General features: G+C 33.0%; 1 protein-coding gene and 1 long non-coding RNA gene across 2 annotated transcripts in view; one reads left to right on the top strand and one right to left on the bottom strand.

The window, feature by feature from the left end:
- dpr6 (defective proboscis extension response 6) overlaps positions 1-23004 on the bottom strand; it is a 232119-nt gene that overhangs the window by 152020 nt on the left and 57095 nt on the right. The window contains exon 2 of the mRNA XM_036364411.2: positions 16548-17201. Coding sequence (XP_036220304.2) covers positions 16548-16629 — 82 coding nt within the window. The 5' untranslated portion in view covers positions 16630-17201. The remainder of the gene's footprint in view (positions 1-16547; positions 17202-23004) is intronic.
- Positions 7966-8440, top strand: LOC118681150 (uncharacterized). The gene is made up of 3 exons (XR_004976837.2): positions 7966-8141; positions 8195-8287; positions 8358-8440. It is a non-coding gene; the product is annotated as an uncharacterized lncRNA (long non-coding RNA).

Below are 23004 nucleotides of genomic sequence, written 5' to 3'. Positions count from 1 at the left end.
GAGACTATTAACATAGTTCGGTATTTTCTTACAGTCATATTATACATAATCAAAAGGAATTTTCCATTCATATTTTGTTATATTCATATTATTTTTGCTTGCCTTTTATAAATAAAAGAATATTTGATTAATCTTCAAGTTGTATTTATATAAATCACTTTAAATATTTCACTTATTTATTGAATAAATATTTCAAATATAAATATTTATATTTACTTGTAATTTTCTAACAATTTCTACTACAAAACTTCAAAGTTCTATAATTTTTCTATCACTTATGCAAAAACCACTACTTCAGGCAACGCTTTCAACGCACAAGCTTGCAGCAAATTTGATAAATGCATTCACAAATATAACCTTTTTAAATTCCTTCAATTTCATGATGCTTTAATATTTCAAATATTCAATAAACTCCTTGCTTATCACTATTTTTCTGTTGGCTGGCAACAAATTTCACAATCTTCACAGGCGCCAAAACTCTCGGCTTGAAACTCAATTCCAATCAAATAAATAACTATATATGTATATATGCAAATAGTTTAAATTTCATAAAATTTTGCTAAACGAAGTCAAATGCGTTGAATGCTTGAGCTTGAGCTCTATGAAAAGCTTGTTTACCTTGGCCTAACTGAAGGCTAAAAGTCTGCCGTTGAATTTGAGTTCTAAAGTGTTTTATACATATACTAGTTATAAAGGTTTGTATGTGTTGTTGTTGTTGTTGTTGTTGCAAAGTTTGTCTGCATAACTGAATAGACTCATGGAGATGAACAATTTGCCTGTCTAGCTGACAGTGCAATTATGTGCATTCCACTCATGTAAGAAAATGCCAGTGAATTTATTTTGATATTTTTTTGTGTCAAGAAATTTTCAAAATTTTCACTAACTTACGAAAAGCGTAAATTAAAAGATGTGGTACAAAAATCTAAAGCAAAATTTACTTCACTAACTAGTGAAGTCACAAAAGAGTGAATTCAGGCATTAAGAAGTGATATTTCAAATGCAATCAGTGCAGCTCTATTGCTTAGTTTCTCAGCTTAACCCTAGTGGATGAGGAATCGGACAATCAACTGGTATAACTTTAGCTTAACTTAGTCTCTTGCATTAAATTAAGCTGGATTTCCATGTTGTTGTTTACACACGTTATGAGAGCAAAACTCAAGCATAATGAGCAGAGAAGTGGAGCATAAAATGTGACAAACAGTTATAACATTTTAAAGATGCATAACTTCCATGTAACGAAATTGAAAAAAAAGCAATAAAATTTTAAATATTTCTCTTTAGAAGTTTTTTTATAAGGACCAAAATATTCCATTTTAAAATTGCCGCAACTTATCCTGAGCATAAATTATTTTTCATCACCTGCACTCATTTGCTTTTCATTAGCAAAACCACAAAGAAAAATATATCGTCAAACAAAACTAATTGCCCATTTACTAATAAAAGCGTACATTAAACATTGCGGTAATTATCGAGCAAACGATTTTCCATTAAATTTAACATTCATAATTGCTGCTCACATAATTTCAATTTCATTGGGAATAAGCGTTACGTGGAATTGAGTGCATCAAGCAAATTATCAAACAACATTTCTTACTACAAATGTTTTAAGAGACTCACACCTACCTATATTGGCATATAAAACAAATTATGCGCATGAAATTTCGAATGGTGTACGAACATATAGAGGGTATTTGTTTGCTGGAGGTATTAGTAAGAATGCTATACATATGTATATTTCATTGAACAATGCGAGTGAATAAAAGATAATTTATTATGCTTTACATAGTTTGGGAGTATTTGCATATTTTCTGGTCGAATACTGAAGGGTAGAAAAGAAAGTGTTTCTCAAACCTGCTCGAGTTGTTAAATCATAACCCAATTTTCTATTGTAAAGTGACTATGATAACATATTCATAGCTACCATTAATTCTACTCAACTTTCATATAAATATAAGTAATAAGTTACTAAAGATTTTTGCATAAAGTTTTCTGAGATTAAACAGATATATTTTGGGTTGGACTAATAGTACTAAATTAATATTTAAGTAAAAAGCGCATATAAATATTTGAAGCGAAAAATTTTGTAAATTTGGAGATAGCAATTATACGATATATCGGTGAAAATGATTGATACTGAACGATAAATTCTTAGACGATTTTTAATTCAGCGGCAGTGCGAAATTGTTGCAAGATCACTAGACAAGTTAATATATTGTTTAAAATGTAATATTATAAATACATATATTTAATATGATGGGATCAAATTTGACCCGGACTGGTTTATTTAAATTGAAAAAAAATAAAGAAACAGCTTTTGAAAATCATCGTGTTTGCATCAGAGAGATAGCAAAGAATCCGAGCACCTCTTGTGAATCAACTCAAAACAGTTGGGTTCAAGTTTCGGGTATGACGAGTGTCAATGCTAGACTCGTACCAAAAGACCCGAATTTTTTGTAACGACGTCGAGGTTCGAAGGTCGCAAAAAAAATGCTTGACAACATAGCTGAGGACTCTACATTCATCTACATATGACATTGAAACTATTCAATAATCTGATTAATTTTAATTAAAATACGTAAAAATTTATTTTTTTATCAGTTCGGCTAAATTTTTGTCAGATAGTTTATACATCTTTCGAAGAAAAAATTAACGAGATTGGACTCTTGTACCCGCTGATCGAAATTATCGATTGTGGCCTTACCTATCGACTTTCGTAAATGTAAATGTTGCTCTTTGGTGAGTTTAAAAGAGGTTTTGTGAGGCTCTTACTGGGATTCTGTTCGAACAAACACCGCTTGAAAATTATGCGGTGAGACTAAAAATATTACCGGTTATTAGAATTATAGTCGTATTTCCTTCTTGATTTTGTCACTTTTGAGTGATTCTCATATCTTCAAGCAGCCTGCTGAACTAACTGGAATGGAAATACATCCCATGGAAATGTAAAATATAAAGGTTTAAGCAGCCTTCATGGTGCTTTTGGCAACCAAAGGACTTGTCTATAATTTTCCAAGTGTGGTCTCACTATTCCAATGAAAAATCAGAAACACCTACAATCTCAAAAAAGCTTTGCAAGAAGAAACAAAATTACTCTCAAAAATAAAATAACCTTTCTTCGAACATAGCTGTCAGAGGAACGTGATTCGTGGACGAAGTTTTGTGGCAACATCTATGAACTTTTTTTCAAAAATTATAAAACGCTAAATAGCAGTTCACTCATAAAATAAACACACAGCCAACAAAATCTGAACTGAGAGGGATAAAACTGAGAGGAAAGTCATTTATTTATCCACTTACCTATATATACCATGTGTAAGTGTATATGGGTGAAATCAAAGTGCAAAGATGGCAGAAATATCATCAAATATCATGAAGGAACACAAATTAAATAATAACAATAACAACAACGAAAATATTAAATAGCGCAGGAAATAAAGTAAAAAATATATTGCCATAAAAGCGGCACAAACAAAGAAAAAACAAGAAATCGCACTCGTATAAATAAAAATTAATAAAGCGAAACTTTCTTACTTTAGCTGAAATAACAGAAACGTGTATATAAATAATCGTATAAATGTGAATACATGTTTGGATGTACAATATATATGTGAATGTATGTATGTATGTATGTAAGGTTTTACGTATTGCGGAAGCCAAATCGAAATGGGGCGGACAAAATGGGGCGTGCAAGCGATAAGCGAAACAAGCAGGAGTAGCAGCTACAAGCACAACAACAACAGCGTAAAGCAGAACGCAACATGGCTCCATGCCACTACTTGCAACGCCACAGTATGCTGTGGCAACTAGAAAAAAGGAAAGCACTAATTTTTTATTACTTGATTTCTGGACGATTATGGGCGCTGACTTGAGCTGCCGCTGCTGATGTTGCTGAAGTCAAGCGTAAAAAATAGCAAATCGAATATAGAGAGTTGGGGGTGGACAAGTAATGGCAACACACGGGCATTAAATGAGCGCCAGCAAACGTGCACTGGCAGAAATCTTTGGGTAAACAACAAAAAAACAAAAAATTATTTTTTTAAATAAAAAATGTATACTCGTATACATAAATAGTACGCTTAACGACGGTGTGCCACAATGGTATCCAGATTGGGAAGTTTACGCAGCTTGCGTTACACTCATACAATATTAAGTGGGCCAGTTGCCAGGCAACCTTAAGTGCCTCATTTAATAAAGCGTGAAGCGCTTGCGTTCAAATACAAGTGGTCAAGCTGGGCATAGAGCTTTCAACACATGACTAGTTGATTATTACTTAAGTAGAGCGAAAGATTTGAGGGGAATTTTTTTTTAAACAAAATATTTAGTTTTCATTTAAAACAAGAAAAACGGCTGCATCAAAGCTATTGTTGTAGAGCTATTTTGCATAATAATCTATGCTACATTTTGTGAAGATATCTCGTCAAATGAAAAAGTCTTCCAAACAAGGGCATGATTTTGATCATTCAGTTTGTATGGCAGCCAGAAGCTAAGTGGTACGCGAAAATATAGACGGACAGACTAGAGTACAGCCTATATTTGGAAACTTGATCGGTTAAAATGATATAGATCCAATGCTATATAAATAAGAAACGAAAAATATTCCACAAAACTTAAATGAATATTTTTTTTGGAATAGAGTTACCACCTACAGCGAATAGTAACATCAAAAATATTGTAAAATGTGTGCCAAAAATAAGGTGTTTAAGAAACCTTTAACCGAAATTTTTGAAAAGTCCCCAGTTTGGTAATAAAGTTGCCACCTAATAAAAAGGCGTAAACTAATAAAAATTTGTGCCAAATAACATATGTACAAGTAGTTTAGAAATGCCAATCCGAAATTTATCGACGAAATTTGAAATTAAAATATTTTGTAATAATGTGGACACCTATAGAAATATTAAATTTTGCTCTTTTAAATTTATTTTATTTTATTTTACTTTATTTTTTTTTTTAATTTTGTTTTTCTTATTTTTGTTTTATATATTTTTTTATTTCATTTTATTTTATTTTAATTAATTTAATTTTATTTTATTTTGTTTCATTTTGTTTTATAATTTTCTTACATCTAACGTTTTTTGTGCTAAATTTCGCTGAATTTTAAAAATAAATTGTATTCATTAAACCAAATGCCCACAAAATATTTATTTTTCTGTGACATTTTTTTTCATGTAAAGTAAAATGATACCTTTCATTGTGTGACATTCAATCAGCAATACTCAATATATTTTCCTTTTTCAAGTATACGGGCTGAAAACTTTAACCTCATAGTGGAACAGCCCACAGTAAGTCGCCTACGAAAGAGGGGAAACAGGCATTGGTCATTTCTACCTTTGTACAATAAGATGACAGCAGCTTACAACCAATATAACATACCAATATACATGCAGAGAGGCAAACACATACATACATACGTTGACACATATATATACAAGCATGCTCAATTTAAGGCTAAACGATGGCATAAACAAAAGAAAACGGACAAATTCGGTATCGGCAATCACTTTTATTTCAATACATACATATGTATACATGTATGTATGTATGTGCCTGTGTATACAGCACTACATGCGCATAAATATACTTTAATGGTGCTGTTTGTAGGTATATGTAAGCAATGGTTGCCTACAAATTACGCCAACGATAACGAAAATGGGCACTCACACACACTCTAGCACGCATATGTAGCTGCGCAGGTATGTGTGTGTGTGCGCAGTTTTATGCTCTTGAGTTAACATTGCTTTTTACTACTTTGGTATGTTATTTTATTTATTGACTTATTTATTTCATTTTATTTTGTTCGATACGCTTTTCTTTGGCGCTGCGAATTTTTGCTGACAACACCAGCACAACATGGCGTATAAGTGATGACAATGGCAGTGACAATGCTTGCACTAATGATTAACACAAAAAGGTAAAAGCCGATAATGATTGCTGCGTAAGCAGTTAACGCCTGTCCATGTTCGTTTTGCACCAGCTGATGGCCAGTGCGCTCAACTATTGAAATACTTGGCGAGTTGTAATCGCAAATGACTCTTGTCTTTCGCAATGTCCCGTACTCTATACAAATAGATGTACATATGTATGAATATATGTGTGTGGGTGTGTTTGGAAGTACTGTAAAACTTTCTGAGTGGCGCAAGTACTCAAATGCTGATTGCCGAATTGCTGGTAAATACTTAATTGGACGGCAATCGATTGTTTTTATCTGTCATTTGGGAATACACTGCGTATGATAAATGCGCAAACAGTTGTCTCAATTAAGTAGTAGTTGTTTATAGATGATAGTAATAGGTTACAGAACATCCAATTGTCGCATTTAAATGCTCAATTTCGAATGAACAGTGAGTTGAAGATTATAAGATCTTAGTGTCAATTTCGTAATTCTCTTGTGGGCAATAATGTTAATGATTCGATATATCAAGAAGACATCTATATTTATACCCTACAGTATTAAGTTTGCCGAGAAGTTTTTAACAACCAGAAGGAAACTACGGAGACCCTCTAAAATATAAATGGTCGATTTAGCCATGTCCGTCTGTCTGTCTGTGAAAATTAAAAACTTCGTTCAATTGGAGAAATTATCTTTTATATGAATTCCTTTCGTTAACCTGACAAGTTCCATATTATTCCACTTTCTTTATAATTTTGAGGTATTATCTTATGAAAAAAAATTAAGAATTATCTCTTACTATTTAAGGTTCGATTTAATCTCGAATAACCTTTGAACAAGTCGACTTGGCCAAAAATCATGTCGAATATATTGTGTAGATCGTTAAACTTTCCGCAAAAATAAGTTTTCATTACCACTGCACAATAATTCGTTCAATAAACATTGTAACAAAATAAGAAGATATTCCCAAATTTTTTAAATGGGAAATCAAAAATTACAAGGCGCCATAATAATAAAAAAAGCTCAGATACTCTTGATATATCAATACAATTAATCTGCTTTGAGCTTTTAAGTTTTAAGTATTTGCCTTCCGATTCCTAAAAAGAAATGACAATATAGCAAAGATTCACTTATACTAAATAAAATCAAAAATATATGCGTATATTTTGTTATAAATATTATTAAATTTTTTTTATGTTTTGTTTTCTAAGCTTTAAGCTCTATCCAGCTCAAAGAAAATAACTACAAAAGTGCCGTCAAAAATGCCGGCGCACAGGTGAAATTGATGTGAATACCCTTAAGAGCGCCCCATTAAACGGCACGCATACTCTGCGAATTCACAAAATACTCAAACGCTTACAAATTCCACAGCTGCCAGCTTTCAAAACTCGCAATGCCTGTGACTCATTTACCACTACTCAATATTGAGTTTATTTATTTGCGCTCGTATACTCGTATTTTATTCACGCATATATCATTTACGCTCGTATGTAAGTATGTTCGCAAAGAATTTTACTCGCTCGTATTTTTTTACACACACAGCTATTCAAAGGAATTTATTTGGGAAATAAAAAAGCATATAACGTATTGTGGGGAAATGGCTGTAAAAAGTAAAATATAACTAAGGGAATAGAGAAGAAGAAAATTACTCCTGGTAATCCTAAATATTATATTTACAAGAAGAAAACTTCAGCGCGGCTACGAGGGTACAACGACGAAATGGAACAGAATGGTTTACATATCAGATCTGTCAGATATCAGTAACTAGAGCAAACTACTTTCTGATGGCACATGGCACAAGAAAATGCAAAGCACTTTGGTTCAGATGTTATCTCTTCTACAACAACTAACTACAACTTTTATATAACACTCTCTTACTGCTTCAAAAATTTCCTACTGGGTATCAAAAACTTGAGTGCTTATGTACATATATACCTACATACATACATATATATATTAAGTTTTTAATACAAACTGGTGGTTAAGTGCTTGGAAATTGAAAATAAAATTGAAGCATTAGCCAATATACTCACAGCTCATATACAGACAGTTGGAATTCCACAACTGCGCCAACCTTCACATACGCACTTTCAGTGGTTACATACATACGAGTTCAGAGAGCTCAGTTTTTATTTCAAAAATGTCTAGTATGATTTAAGTGCTGCGATAAATTTTTCTTGCCAATTACCAAGAATTGAAAGCCATACTTAAGTGCCATGGAATTGTCAGTGGGAGTAGTGACTTGGGATGACAGGTAGTAGATATTTAACCTTCACCGATGAGTTAAAGAACTTACTGCTATTTTAGGTACCACAGCAGCTTTTTGCAGCGTCAAATATAGATACAATAGAGCAGGAGATAAGTATTGAACTACAGTTTTGTACGAGTGTAAGCATGAAAGTATGAGATTGAAATTTTTTAGAGAAATTTAGTAATAGTATATCATATAATTTAATTCCTTCATTTTCAGATGGGCAGCAATTAGAACCTGATCTGCATTTGTACTCTTCTAAGCCAATAATAAGAACTACTACAATCCTTACTAGTTCTACTCAAACTATTTTATATCAATCGAACACTGAAAAAACTCAAATTTGTTTATATAGAGAATTTTAAAGAGATGTGGAATTTCCTAGAGTGATAGCAATCAAAGTAAAAAACAATAATTAAAATGTCCAATCCACTCACATTTATACTCAGACTATTTCAAATTAGTCGTACAATAAAATATTTAACGCACCTACATATATGTATTAGATATACTTGTATAGTGAATTTTTTCCCAGAATGGTTTGGATTTACCATAAATACATATTTGGCAAGTTTATTTTTTATACTCTCGCAACCTGTTGCTACAGAGTATAATAGTTTTGTTCACCTAACGGTTGTTTGTATCACCTAAAACTAATCGAGTTAGATATAGGGTTATGTATATATAAATGATCAGGATGAAGAGACGAGTTGAAATCCGGGTGACTGTCTGTCCGTCCGTTCGTCTGTCCGTCCGTGCAAGCTCTAACTTGAGTAAAAATTTAGATATCTTTATGAAACTTGGTAGACATGTTTCTTGGTATCGTGAGATGGTTGGTATTGCAGATGGGCGTAATCGGACTACTGCCACGCCCACAAAACGCCATTAATCAAAAACAAATAAATTGCCATAACTAAGCTCCGCAATAAGATATAAGACTGTTATTTGGTACACAGGATCACATTAGGGAGGGGCATCTGCAGTTAAAATTTTTTTTTTTAAGTGGCCGTGGTCCCGCCTCTAATAGGTTTAATGTGCATATCTCCTAAACCGCTAGTGCTATAATAACAAAATTCACTGGACGCAAATTTTGAAAATTTTGTTCTATTGACGGTGTAAAAATAGTTGAAATCGGGTGGCAACTCCGCCCACTCGCTATATAACGGTACTGTTAAAAACTACTAAAAGCGCGATAAATCAAACACTAAACACGCCAGAGACATTAAATTTTATCTCTGGGATGGTATGAGATGACTTTATAGGAACCGCGTTCAAAATTAGACAGTGGGCGTGGGATAGCCCATTTTTAGGTGAAAACCAACAATATTTGGTATATAACGTTATTTTCATATTTTTATGTTGTAGTACGAAAATGGGCGAAATCGGACTACAACCACGCCTATTTCCCATATAACACCATTTTAAATTCCATCTGATTCTTTCACTTTCCATTATGCATATCAAGCAACAATGACTATATCGGGATAAAACTTTGCATGAATAATACGTTTAAAGTATGCCACCTTGTGACCAAAAATTGTCTAAATCGAACCCAAACTGTTCAAGCCCCTAAGTACTAAATATGTGGACCCTAGTGCCTATAGTTACCCCTCTACCGAAAATATCAGCCAATCCCCAAAGAAATCTCAAACGAGTATACCATTTGACTTTGCGAGAGTATAAAATGTTCTGTTACATCCGAACTTAGCCCTTCCTTACTTGTTTTTTTTTGTTCTTTTCCAAAAATTATCACGCAAGGATTTATACTGAGAAAAAATTTCAAAATGGTAAAAATTTATTTTCTAAACTTGAAATCTATCTTTAAACATACAAATTAGCTAAATATTATTTTTTTTACTTTTATTAGTTTACACATTTATATATCCTATGACCGACATTTCTATGGAGAGACTTATGTATACTGTAAGAAGTTTCCAAATTCAGTAATCTGCATCGAAATTTTCGTCTATGAGTTCGGCCAATCTTAAAGAGGTTCCGGGGCATCTTTCCATTCAAAAAAATTAACGCTATAATGGGACTTACATGCGGAAAACATTTCTGGTTCATGGTTTTTTAAAACTGGTGATAAAAATAGTGTTAATGAGCGCTACAGCAAAATATTCGAGGCTTTTATATTCGTCTAAATGCTTCAAGCGGTTCCAATCAGCACACTTTGAAGACAAACTTTTGGTGATCAAACAATTCATAGAAATTTAGCTTTGAATTGACCACTTAGATTAAATAGTTTTACCCAATTAGACTACTTTTTAGAGTCAATCCAGTTTTATAAACCAAACTTCGAAAAAAATAATCAATCAGCGCGTTATTGTTAAGATATGGGCAACAAGACCCGAGGAACAAGGGATTCAAAATTCGAACAGTAGTAGGGTCTTCATAAGACCGAGTCGTATACCATATATACAAAGTGATGATGAAAAACCAAAATACCACAAATGTTTCAAAAGAATAATGCGAAAAAATTACTCATATCACAGGTTTTTGTTTTTTGTGTTTAAAGGTCCGATGCGTCCAGTTCTGCATTTCCTAACTTAGCTTGCTTAGCGATTTGGTCAGTTTTAACAGCTATTTCGAGTGGACATACTAAATTAATAGAATTAAAGTCGCATTCCAAAACTTTCACAAATGCACATATACATACATATACTCCAATATACATATGTATATATGCACATGATTGCATTTGTATATGTGGCACACATGCGAATAGTCAATAAAGTTTCAAACTCATTATACCGTTGCATACCGAAGTACAGTGGCGTCTCTCCTTGCCACTGTACAACAGTTGAAACAACTAAAATGAAATTCTCATAAAACAAAAGGAAAATTGGCACATAACTTACGAAAGTTTTGAAAAGCTCTGTGTGTGTGATAAAATTTTCGGTAAAACGTATATATGAATATATATATAAAATACATACATATATGTAAAATACAATCTAATACGTACATATATAAGTTTATGAGTGGGCTTTTAGATTAGCAGCAAACAGTATTTAACTGAATCGCATCGAATTGGTTCTAAAGCAAAAACAAAAGCGGAGAATTTTCAATGCAATGAAAATACTTTTCAATTTAGGATTATAATTCCGTTATTACAAAGTGATATTGAAAGCTGATTCGATGAGTTGAAACAGCACTCTTTTGTAGTGGATTAATACAAGTATGACAAAGGATTTTATTTCAGTATTGAACTCAAGTTCACCCTTCAAATAAAATTTTTTGAAACCATGTTTTTGAATGTTTTTGAATTTAGTAAATTTTTTTATAATTATATATTTTTTTTTTAATTTTTTGTGTTTTTTTTTAAATTATTTTTGTGAATTTTCTTCCGACCATCCATGAACTTACCCTTCCATATTTTGTAGATGAATGTAATATGATTCAAAAATATTTTAAAACCATTTTAATTAAGGAATGACCGCAAAAAACTCAATTGCTTCCGTAGAAAATATATGAAATTCTATATTTTGGATTACTAAACATATTTTTGCAAATATATTTAAAAATAAAAGCGTTAACAAATTTTCTAGTATATTTAGGTAAAAGTTTGTAACAAAACATTTACTAGGGTGCGTCAATTGAACGGGATTTGAAAGCAAAAGATTTAGATATAAGTTTCATTATTCTCATAGTATGTATATCAAGCACCGTCATGGTACCGAATAACATATATAGTTTTAAAAAGCAGATTACTTTAAGCAAGAAATATGCAAGGTTGCGGCCTATTTAAAAAAAATTACAACAAGAAAAAATTAGAAACTTAAGGTACACGCAAACCTAAGAAATTAAAGAAAGTGTACACTTGAAAATATATTTTGGGAAGGGTTGCCAGCTGCTTCAAAATTTTAGTTAAAGAAAAAATTATAAAAATTATAAAAATTAAGGCGTAATTCAAGCAGAAGAAGTTTAAGAAAATCTACACTTCAAAATATTTTTGGAGAAGGGTTGACAAAAATTGTGTCTAACAAACGAAAATTACAAAAATGCAGGCATATTATGAACAAAACAAGTTTCAGAAAGGTTATATGTGAAAATAATTTTTGAAAATTTGAGAGAAAAAACTTTATTAAAAAAAATTATTGCAAAACGGTTATCAAACTAAAGACTTTTAAAACAGCTTACAACTAAAAATATTTTCGAAGGTTGCCGCCAGTTTGAAATTTTTAATTCAATAAAATTAATGAAAAAATGTGAGTTATTACAATTTGACTCAACTCAAACCAAAAACGGCAATGACAACGCTTGCCACCTGTTTACGGCTTTGAATTAAATAAAATAAATAAAATATATGCAATATTTTTTTCTGAACACATAATTAAATGTAGTTAAGAAATATTTCCATTGACAAATTTTTTTAAAAGGGTTGCCATCTATTTGCGATTTTGTATTAAATTTAATAAATAAATATTTTATATTAAGCATGGTTATGCGATATTTCAGTTGACCAATATTTTTAGAAACGTAGCCGCATGTTTATATAACAAAAACATATTTCGAAAATAAATTAAAAACTGCAGTATTGATGCCAATCTAATGTTCTTCGAGAAATCTGTCAAACAAATAAAAATATTTTTAATGTAAGCATTAGTTTATATTTATGTTCAATGTACTTATCATCTCTAAGAAACCAGAGTAATTTATTATCGAAGTTATGAATAAAATGTTTGTTCAAAATTAATTGCAACCACCCTAATGCATAAAAACTTTTTACAAAACTACTGTTGCTTTGCATAAAATGTTTTGTTTTTCACAATTCAGCAGTTCAAAGCTAAGCTGCTTTCAATGCATTATTGCTTTCAACACCATTTTTGCCGCCTTTCTCTTCAAATTTATTTTATTTTTTTGTTGCTTTGTTTTTGTTGTGGTTTTCGTCACTTTTAGCCATGCACTTTAGCTTTTTGTTTGCAAACGTGTATTTACATGTGTGTCAAGCACCATGCAGCAGTGTCAGATGAACAGACTGCCACATACACACAAATACACAAAGCATGCGCGCAATGCAACAATTTGGCAAACGCTTCAGCATTTGGTGCATTTTTAAATAATTTTGCGGAAATAAAAACTTTTTCAAATGCCACACTAAATTTTTTTGATTTTACTTTCCACTTTTTTACTTTTCATTTTGTGTTTTTTTCTTTTTCTTAATTTGCACTCAGTCTGATTGGATTTTAGGTCAAATATGAAAAAGTGATATTTTTGAACACAAAGCGCGAAGGGAAGCGGTAAACTAGTTTGGTGTTGCGTTATTTATACACACACACATACAAATAAGTTTACTTTCACTTTGAGTTTGTACAAGTATATGTTAATAAAAAAATGTTCATAAAAAGAATTTATTTAAATAAATAAAACTTTTGCTATTTTTCATCCCTAGAGTATTAGTTTATTGGTTCAAAATGAATATTTATTATTATTTGTGCATATTGTAGTTTTTATTTGCATAAAGCTATTTGAATTTTTAACATTTAGCCAATTAAGAGTCAACTTGCGATCGAGTTGATAACAGCGGCGTTGCCAGCAGAAATACACAAAAAAACTTATTTTGCTTTTATAAAAATGTAGCAGCTTTCACTGCATAAATCAACAGAGAATTTGAATAACTGCATTTTTAATGATAGCCTTGATAAAATTTTTAATTGAAAAATTCAAATACTAACAAGTAGCAGCGTAAACGGTGTGCGTTGAGTAGGTGAGTAACACATGAAGTGCTTATATCGCTTGATAAATTTGGAGAAGATTATTTTTGATCTCAGGTAATATTTCACACATTCAGCAATAACTGTGAAGGGTTATACAGTTTTGATGCAGCAAGCGGTAACTTTTTTTCTTGTATAAATTGAAATTATAAAGTTCCGTTGAACAAAGTAAATATTCCAACACGTTTATTTGCATAAATCAAATTATTCGCCAGCTCACTTTAGCAAGTTTCACAAAATTCGAAAGTGTCAATATAATAACGGCTTTAACAAAAGCAATGTGTAAACTTCCTTAGTTGCGCTTCATTAAAGGTGAAATATTTTCCTTCATCTCCACTTCAGCACACACTGTCCTTGCTAAAATCAGGCAGCGTCATAAGACTGCACTTAGTAATTAATGTCTATTAAGTGACAGTTAATGCAGCAGCAGCTACAGCAGCAGCACTTAGATGAGCAAGGTAATAAACACAACTACAACAAAGCCTTGCAATGGCATTTCGAACCTAATAAGTAAATTACATTTATGCAGCCAGCCGCTCTCCTCTGCTTCAATTCTTTGAGAGCTCATTTAGTTGGCGAAATTTTGCAAATGCAACACTCAGCAAAACAATGCCAACATTCCAGGCATGCTCAGCACGTACACGCACACACACACACACGCACATTGTACGCGTCTTACTCCGACTCGATTGGACTCACGAAAAATTGGCAAACAGCTACGCAGAAGTAAGAATTTGCAATTTTCGCACCCGCATTCCGATAAAAATCGAAACGGCATTGCCAGATGCCTTGTCGTGTTCAACCTTCGTTTTGTATACAAGTACATAATAGTGTACGCTGTGGACAACTGCCAGGGTTCAAATAAGAAATTCAATGAGGTTAAAAATTACCATTAAACAAAGTGCCGCTATTTCGAATATTGTTCTTAAAAAGAAACAACAACTACTGTAAGGTAACGGTACTTTTCAGATACTATTAAAACTAAGTTTTTGTACAGGGTTCGACTTAAAAATTTAATTTCAAGATATACATATTATTTATTATGTTAGGTTAGGTAAAATGATCGATCTTCTGACAAAAGCCAATAAAAATCTTATTTAGATAACTGTGATTGCCGGTTCGTACCTAAAACTCCTATGTATCGATCTTAATGACCCTAATAAATCGACAAAGCGTTTTTAGACTGCCACAATTTTGATCAGGCAGCAATAACAATTTCGGCTATTTCAGCTGGTATGACTACCGAAAGGTTTCAACTTCATATATGCGTAATCAAATATTCCAAGGCATACCGGTACTCAGAATATACTGATAGTACGATACGATACGATTTTTACACAAAATTTATGAAAATATAGAATCTATGGAGTTTTCTGGTTTTGAAGATATGTCTTGTGGGTGTTCTGAAATAATTTCCCACCAACTATCATCGATCACTTTACATTCATTCAAAAATCTGTCGCTCCGATCAAATCTTCCAAACTTTCCTTCTGATTTTCCATTGCCTTTCGTATGGGCCTATTTTCTTTCTCTTATTCAACAAGCTCAGAGAAGCGCATAAGCAATCTGATAAGCGATATATAATACACATCCAAAACTCACCATCGCTATTGATTGAGGTCAGTGAAAAATATCATTAATCTAGATATGGATAAATTCCCGAAATAGCAATTCTTAGCCGAAAAAAATGTAATCAAGTGCAAAGAACGATGAAAAAAGCATACCTACTTAAGCTTACCAAACCATCACAGAGCTTAGCGAAAGTATGCCTTGATCTATTAGTAGAACTAACATCCTGTTTCCTTATAAACTTGCAATGGGTTCTAGAACATAGTGATATTCCTGATAACTATGAAGCGGATGAACTAGCCAACAGGCACCATCCTACAATTAGACTACAATAAAGAAGGAATATATGTCCTTGTATATGCCTCTACTTCTAGATATTTAATCGTCATTTATTTTATAGATACGAGGTTTGTTCAAAACGTAGGGTGATTACTTTAAAGGGAACTAAACACTGTCTTATGAGAAGACATGCCAGCAGACTGGGGTTACTATACAACGAGTACTGTAGAAGCTGCCAAGAGGTAGAAGAAGAAGACACTGCAGAAAATGTTCTATGCTTATGCAAGACTTTTTATATAAAAAACAAGTCGCAACTGGCATATATAAATATTTTCGAAATGATGAACTTTATCAAGACTATAGCGTGGTTCAGAGAAGACATGATAATGTGAGGCGAATTTAGTCCAGGTGATTATACAATGAGCCTCCTAAAGGCATAGGCATGTCGTCAGGCAACCACTCTACTTATGTATCTACCTAGTTATTGAAGCTTTCTTCATCAGTAAAAGGTGTGTGTTTTATGTATATTAAGGTTATGATCGCAGCTATTATAAAGTAGATTTTCAATAAAAGTGGTAAAGAAAGTACTCAAATGATCAGAGTGACAAAAAAAATAGGAAATTAACAAACTCCTCCCTTTTATAGCAATATTCAGAATTAATTTTATTTCTAATAAGAATTAATCTTCCAGGCATTATTAACATACTACAGGTACACCCTGTAACGCCGCAAATTTATATGAAATCGGCTTGCAGCAACATTTTTAGCTTTAACTGCACAAACATAGTTTTAAATACTACAATAAAATAGAGGCAATAATAACAACAACAACAATATCACTTACCGCACATCACAATCAACAAGAGCAGCCAACGCGTCTCATAACTAAAGCCCCGCACCATCAACGCCATATTGTGCGCCCACATCGTGCCAATTGAACGAAGCGCGAGCGTTTTGCAACGTGAAGCGTTGTCTTTAGTGCAATCAGAGATTGGACACTGCAATTCTCTTGTAGTGTGTAGTTGTCACTGTAAATATTATGCAAAAGAAGCAAGCGCTTTCCCGGCCTTCTAAATAAATTTATATATTTTTTCTGCTTCTTTATTTTGCTTCTTTGTTGCTTTTTATTTTCACTCGTTTATTTGAGTTCGCCTTCGCTTATTTGCATTGCAACTAGCTTTATATTTTCTCTCAATCCTGTGTTGCTTTGTTTGTTGTCTTTTACACTTTTAAAGTAGCGGCAGATACTCGAATCCACCTTACCTTGTGCACTCCCGATTAGCACGGTCGCTCCTCGTTGCATTGCCGCATTGGACGCATCAGCATGTCACGGCAGCGTAACTCGGCTAATTGTCAACTGTGCGGAGAGATTGAAAAGAACACTTGCATCAATGTTATCTACTATCTATTTTGCTTTCGCTCTTTTTCAATTGTACCGTTATTTATATTTATTTTACTTCGTTCGCTTTAATTGAAAGGCGTTTGTGGTGGCGATTCACTGGAAATATATAAAGTGAAAGAGACACGATTAATTGCTGTGACATGGTTGATAAAAATATGTTTTCTAATATTGTATATTCTAGATAACCTTGTTACAATTTCAAACAAATATGTAAAGAAAAAATGTAAGCTATGTGAAAATAATGATCTAAGAACCAAGATTCAGCAATGTGTAATGAAAATTTTAGAGAAGGATATATGATTTTATTTCTCGAATTGATGGCTTCCATGCAAGTATGTACAGAGTACATTTTGTATGACATAAGGGCGTACGCTATATTTTGTTAGAAGTTTTTCTTCGATAAAGGCGAAAACGCAAGCAGGCGGCTAAAAATATGAATAGTGTTTATGGTCCTGATAAGATTCAGTACAATTTTGGTTTCGTCGATTCTGTTTCTGAAATTTTGATGACAAAGATGAGCCACGCTCTAGAAAGCCTGTCGAAAATATCGAAAAATATTAGAAATCGACAAGTCCGACCATTTTAAATCGTTCAAATAAGACTGGGTACAAAAAGAAGCAATTAAAAAAAGAAAGCTCATGAACCGAATTTTCATCTGCTAATATCTGCTGAATCTCTACAAAATCGATCAATTTCTATTGCGAATGGTTACTGATGGGTCACTAACGGCAACGTCAAGCCAGAATTAACAGTATTTGATAAGATTGGTACGGAATCATCTACTATGAGCTGCTCTTCTACGATCAAAGTTATAATTCACACCTGTACTGTCCACAATTGGACCGTTTAAAGGAGCAATCGCCCAGAAGCGGTCAGCTTTGGCCAATATAAGAGGAGTTGCGGTACATCACGTTTGACGACACATATCGAGAGCGACTCGCCAGAAAATCCAGAACCTTAGTTGAGAGGTGCTTATGTATTCACCTTATAGCTCGGATCTTGAGCCAATTTATGGCGAATGATTTTACTGGTGAAATATTCACCTCAAGAGTAGCTTGTGAAAATCAACTGTCAAAGTTTTTGCCAATAGAAAGGAGGGTATATGAAATCGTCCTCAAAATGGTTTTCTCTATAGTTTATAAAAAATTCTCATAAGTTATTATTAGTTCATATTTCGTAACGTAAAATATTGTTCGCAATATATTTTGTTTTCTTATTTATTTTTATTCTGTGATCGAGTGCTGAATTTTAGGCAATCTCTTATCAACAAAAAATAAAAGCAAGAAAAAACATTAACTTCGGTTACAACAACCCTATAATACCCTTCACAAATACAAAAAAGAACTTGATTCCGATCGTTCAGTTAGTATGGCAGCTATATCTTATACATAGTGATCCAGCATCGGCGGCTCCGACAAATGCCCGGACATGGCAAAATAGGCTCATTATGCTGATAATTTTTTACTTATACGAGTATACTTTATCTCTCTGACGTTTCCTTTTTGGGTATTACAAACATCGTGGCAAACTTAATATACCATGTTCAGGGTATAATAAAATTTTAGCAATAACTCATAAAACCACTAACTTAAGGTATGTAAGTGTATGCGCACTCACGTAAATACAACTCTTAAGTGCCTAAGCATCCATCAGTGCAAAAGAGTGGTGGCAAATCGTTTTAGTATGACGTACGCGCTTAACTTACAAATTACATATACTAAAAACTCTCATTTTGCTCATATTTTTGCAGCGTTTTCCCATTTTTTCATATAATTCGCTTTTTACTCAGCTTTTCGTTTTCCGCCTGTGACTGATTTGTTTACTTTTGGTCTCCCTTTCTCTACCAACTTTCTACTCTCTGCAGTGGAATATAAAAATTGCGCAAACAAATCAGATTTTAAAAATCTGTTTGCTTGAAAAATTACTTGATTTGGAAATACTTCCGATGCATACTAACGAAGGCATTGTTAGAATTATACTTGCTGCGTTGATTTAATGCCGATTGGTGGTTGATGGTGTAATATTTGTATGAGAAATGGACTTGTTTTGCGATTCGTAGGCTTGGGTGATTGCAAATAGATATGGTGAAAATTACGTGTTTTGATTTATTGAATACATTTTTAACAAATTTAGACCTAGATAATAATCGGAATCGTCAAAAGACTAGGTGAAATATTAATTTATAGGTAGAACAGTAAAATATTTTTTTAATGGTATTAAAAACATCCTCCAAGGCATGAGAGGTTAACCTCAAACACAGACAGACATTTTTCTTTTTCTGTTTATTAATTTTAGGAATATGAAAATTTCGTTTCAATAAAACCCAACGTCATTGTTATCAGGTTAAATAAATGCTCCATTATTCACAAAACAATTATATTATTTTCTATTATAATTTTTTTCTGCAAGGCTAAAAGAAGAATGCTATACTTCTTTCTCCCGAACTGAATATCTTTCAACATCATTTTCTTTCTTGGATGGTGATTAGACTAAAGTTGCAAACCCTGAAAGCAATTAATGGCTAAGTTAAGGATCCCTTATATATTTCAGCCTAAACATTTTTGTTACGCAGTTGTTGGGGAGTGTGAGAGAGATATAGCTTCACCGGCAATTATGTTGAGCTACATTGGTCGTATAGAAACTGAAGGCTTAGCTTTTAACTAAAGGTTAAACCTTTTCATTTCGCTGGGTATAATTCCTTCTTATAAATATCGGTTATTCAAATGTATATTAAACACAAAAATATTATATTAAGAGAGATTTTCCGATGCACTAAAAGGAAAAAATATATTTTTCTCCTTCCTATTCAGTAAGAGTCTAAGCGTTCGCACGTACTCTGATTCTTTCTAAGCAGACTAGACATTAAAGGAGATGGGTCTAAGTTCCGTTTCCATGACAGTCGAGTATACGTAAACGGAACGTACCCGGATTTTTAGCCGGTAAAGTATGGTCAACTCAACCGCATTCCTCCAAATTAGTTTAGGAATATTTTCCACACCTTAACAATAACATGAATACGAATTATGCACTTTTTCCTAGGAAAGACTTGTTAGTATGTCCATATGTATCCATAAAAATCTTCACACTACCTCGCCTCTAAACAAATTTAGTAGCAAAACTCCAATTAAACTAATTAAAATTTCAAGAAGAAAATTAAATATTTACACCATAAAGTGACAAATACGGAAGCAGCCATTTTTCAATTAAAAATGTAAAATATTTCGCAAAAGTTGAAAAACTAAACTGTCCCTCACACATACATACAAATGAATACATCATCCTTCATTTGAATTTGTGTTGAGCTTTTCTAAAATTTCCTGTGCCTAAATAATGATAAAACAGCCACCACTTCAAACCACTCTATATGCAAAATAATCGCTTTTTGATTGAGCATTGGCATAAACTGGCACAATCCGCTGGAAAAAGGATAACAAAATGGTCGCATGAAGGCACAACACTAAATCGGCACATATGAGAGACTCTTGCAAATACATATACGCGTACTTTTACATACAACTGTTTTTAGTTGCGACAATAATAATAATGAAAATGTGGCGCAGTGGAGTGCTGAGCTTAGGCGAGCACTCCACTTTGTCAATTCGACTTGCTGTAAAATGGTTTTCCTCTAATCTTATGCGTATAAAATTGTGAAAAGTCGCATTTGCGAAAAAGGTTAAGCCAAAGCTGAAATTCTACTTTGAATAAATAACAGCAAATAGAAATAGAAAAGTTGAATGGGAAATTTTCGGTGCTCATATGCAAATTGACAGTTTTAAACCCATCAACCTTTGTTAGTACACTGTAACACATATGATGGGGTAAGCCTTTGCTAACAAAATGGAGTAGTGGAGAGAGCATGCAGGATGAGTGTGAAGGAAAAGAGTGTTTGTAATCAAAAAGTTGAAAACAGCTCAATATTGTTAGTCATTTAATGCCATCCAAGCGGCTTAAATAATTGTCTGTCACAACGTCACAAAGAGTTCGGAATATTGCAGAACTGGATTTTGATCGATCAGTTTGTATGGTAACTATTTGCTTTAATAGTCCGAAATCGGCGGTCCAACAAACGAGCAGCTTCTTGGAGTTTATTGCGAACTTTATGATGGGATTTAAAGTAAAAATTTTATTTCTATTATCTTCACATCTTTTCTGTGAATATGTCAATCATGTACTCAACACAATTCTGAGAAAAACGCACGCCATCAAAAAAAACTTTACAGCTCGGAACCCAGTAATGGAAGCAAAGATACTATTAGTAGACTTTAAGAAAAAGCAGGCTCAGATACCAAGAATACTTGAATATTGCTTTTCTAAAAGAAGCTTTCAAGTACCAGAGTAAAAATAGCTCTTAAAATAAAATCCTTTTTACCTAATTTCATGATAGCCAAAAAAACTCCCTCTATCTCTCTCTCTTTCCATTTTGTAGCTAATAGCTGCCTCTACACACAAATCTCCATTTATACACATGTATTATACTCATGTAAACATACATATAGACTAACGATTTCGGTGCCTTTGTAAGCACTAATATCCTTTAGCCTTTATCATACACTCATGCACACACATACACTACCAACAAAGCTAGCTGTCATAAGTGTTTTTCAACGAAAAAAGGCATACGCCAAGAGGCACTTATACTCATACCAGTAGCACTGGACGAAAAACGGTAAAGTAAGAATAAAAATGTTAGCTTTAGCAAAATATGTCACAAAGTCTTGTTAAACTGTCGGCAGCGCAAGAAAATGGCAGAGCGAAAACTGAAAAAATAAAACCGGCTTGGTTAGTAGTAACAAGAGGATTTCATTTAGTATACTATATGCTAGGTATAAGTACATATATATTGAGACAGAAATACGCATTGCGTTGAACACACATTGAGAGAAGTTTGGAAGAAAAAACAAAAACAATTTTCAGAGACAAATATTTGTCGTGCTGTCGCAGTAAAGACTAGACCAAGTTATAGATAAATATTTAATTTAAATTTCAAAAATAAATCAACGCACAGACATATGAAAACAAATATCAATTTATATCTAGATAGGGAGGTTCTTCAGTAATTCGTTGATCATTTTCTTAATGCACAAGGATCCATACTTTCTATGAGATTCCATTTATTAATCAGTGCTGAGACGAATTTTTCAATGTTCCAATTCACTGTGAGGAAGGGAAAAAGAGTCACAGAGCTCTACCATGACGATTTCTTGAGCCAATTCGCGGACGAATTGTAGAAGGAGACGAAGAAGAAGGACGAGTTGTATAGAAGTATTTATCTACTATGACTACGCATCAGCTTTCAGCTCTGCTGTAGACACACTTGCCAGGCAGAAATTTGGGTCGAATGAGAAACCTATTTCAGACGAGGTATAGAAATTGTAGCATCACTGCATGCTAAATACCTTTCGGACCATTCTCGTACAAATCTTTCTTTTTGTTCAACTTTTCCGGGCACCGGAAAAGAAAGTATATTCCGTTAAATTATTTAAATGTTTCCTATTTAAAACCACCTATTTTCCCACACGCTTCGCTCCTTAGCACAGACTACAATACAGATATGTATGTATATATAATATGTAGGTATATGATGTTTTCAAGCTATTTTTTGCTTGCATTATTCATTTGGTGAGTTACATTACAGAAGTTTAAAGCGCACAAAGACATGTTTAGCAAGAATTTTTAGCCATAAATCAAAAGTGTGCAAACAAATATGAGCGAATGCATAACTGTATATGCGTACGTTTGTATGTATGTTTGTACCGCAATTTTTTTCTGCTTACAGCAGACAGTGTAAAGCCACACACGCGCTGAACAGACAAACAGACATGGCAAGGAAAAAATTGAAAAGCATACGCAGATATCCTAATCCTACAGAAAGTACACACGCCCACACACATACGTAGGA

This window comes from Bactrocera oleae, chromosome 6 (assembly GCF_042242935.1).
Source record: "Bactrocera oleae isolate idBacOlea1 chromosome 6, idBacOlea1, whole genome shotgun sequence".
Lineage (NCBI taxonomy): Eukaryota > Metazoa > Arthropoda > Insecta > Diptera > Tephritidae > Bactrocera > Bactrocera oleae.
Note: the sequence above shows the minus strand (reverse complement) of the source record. Positions and strands in the feature narration are given on the sequence as shown.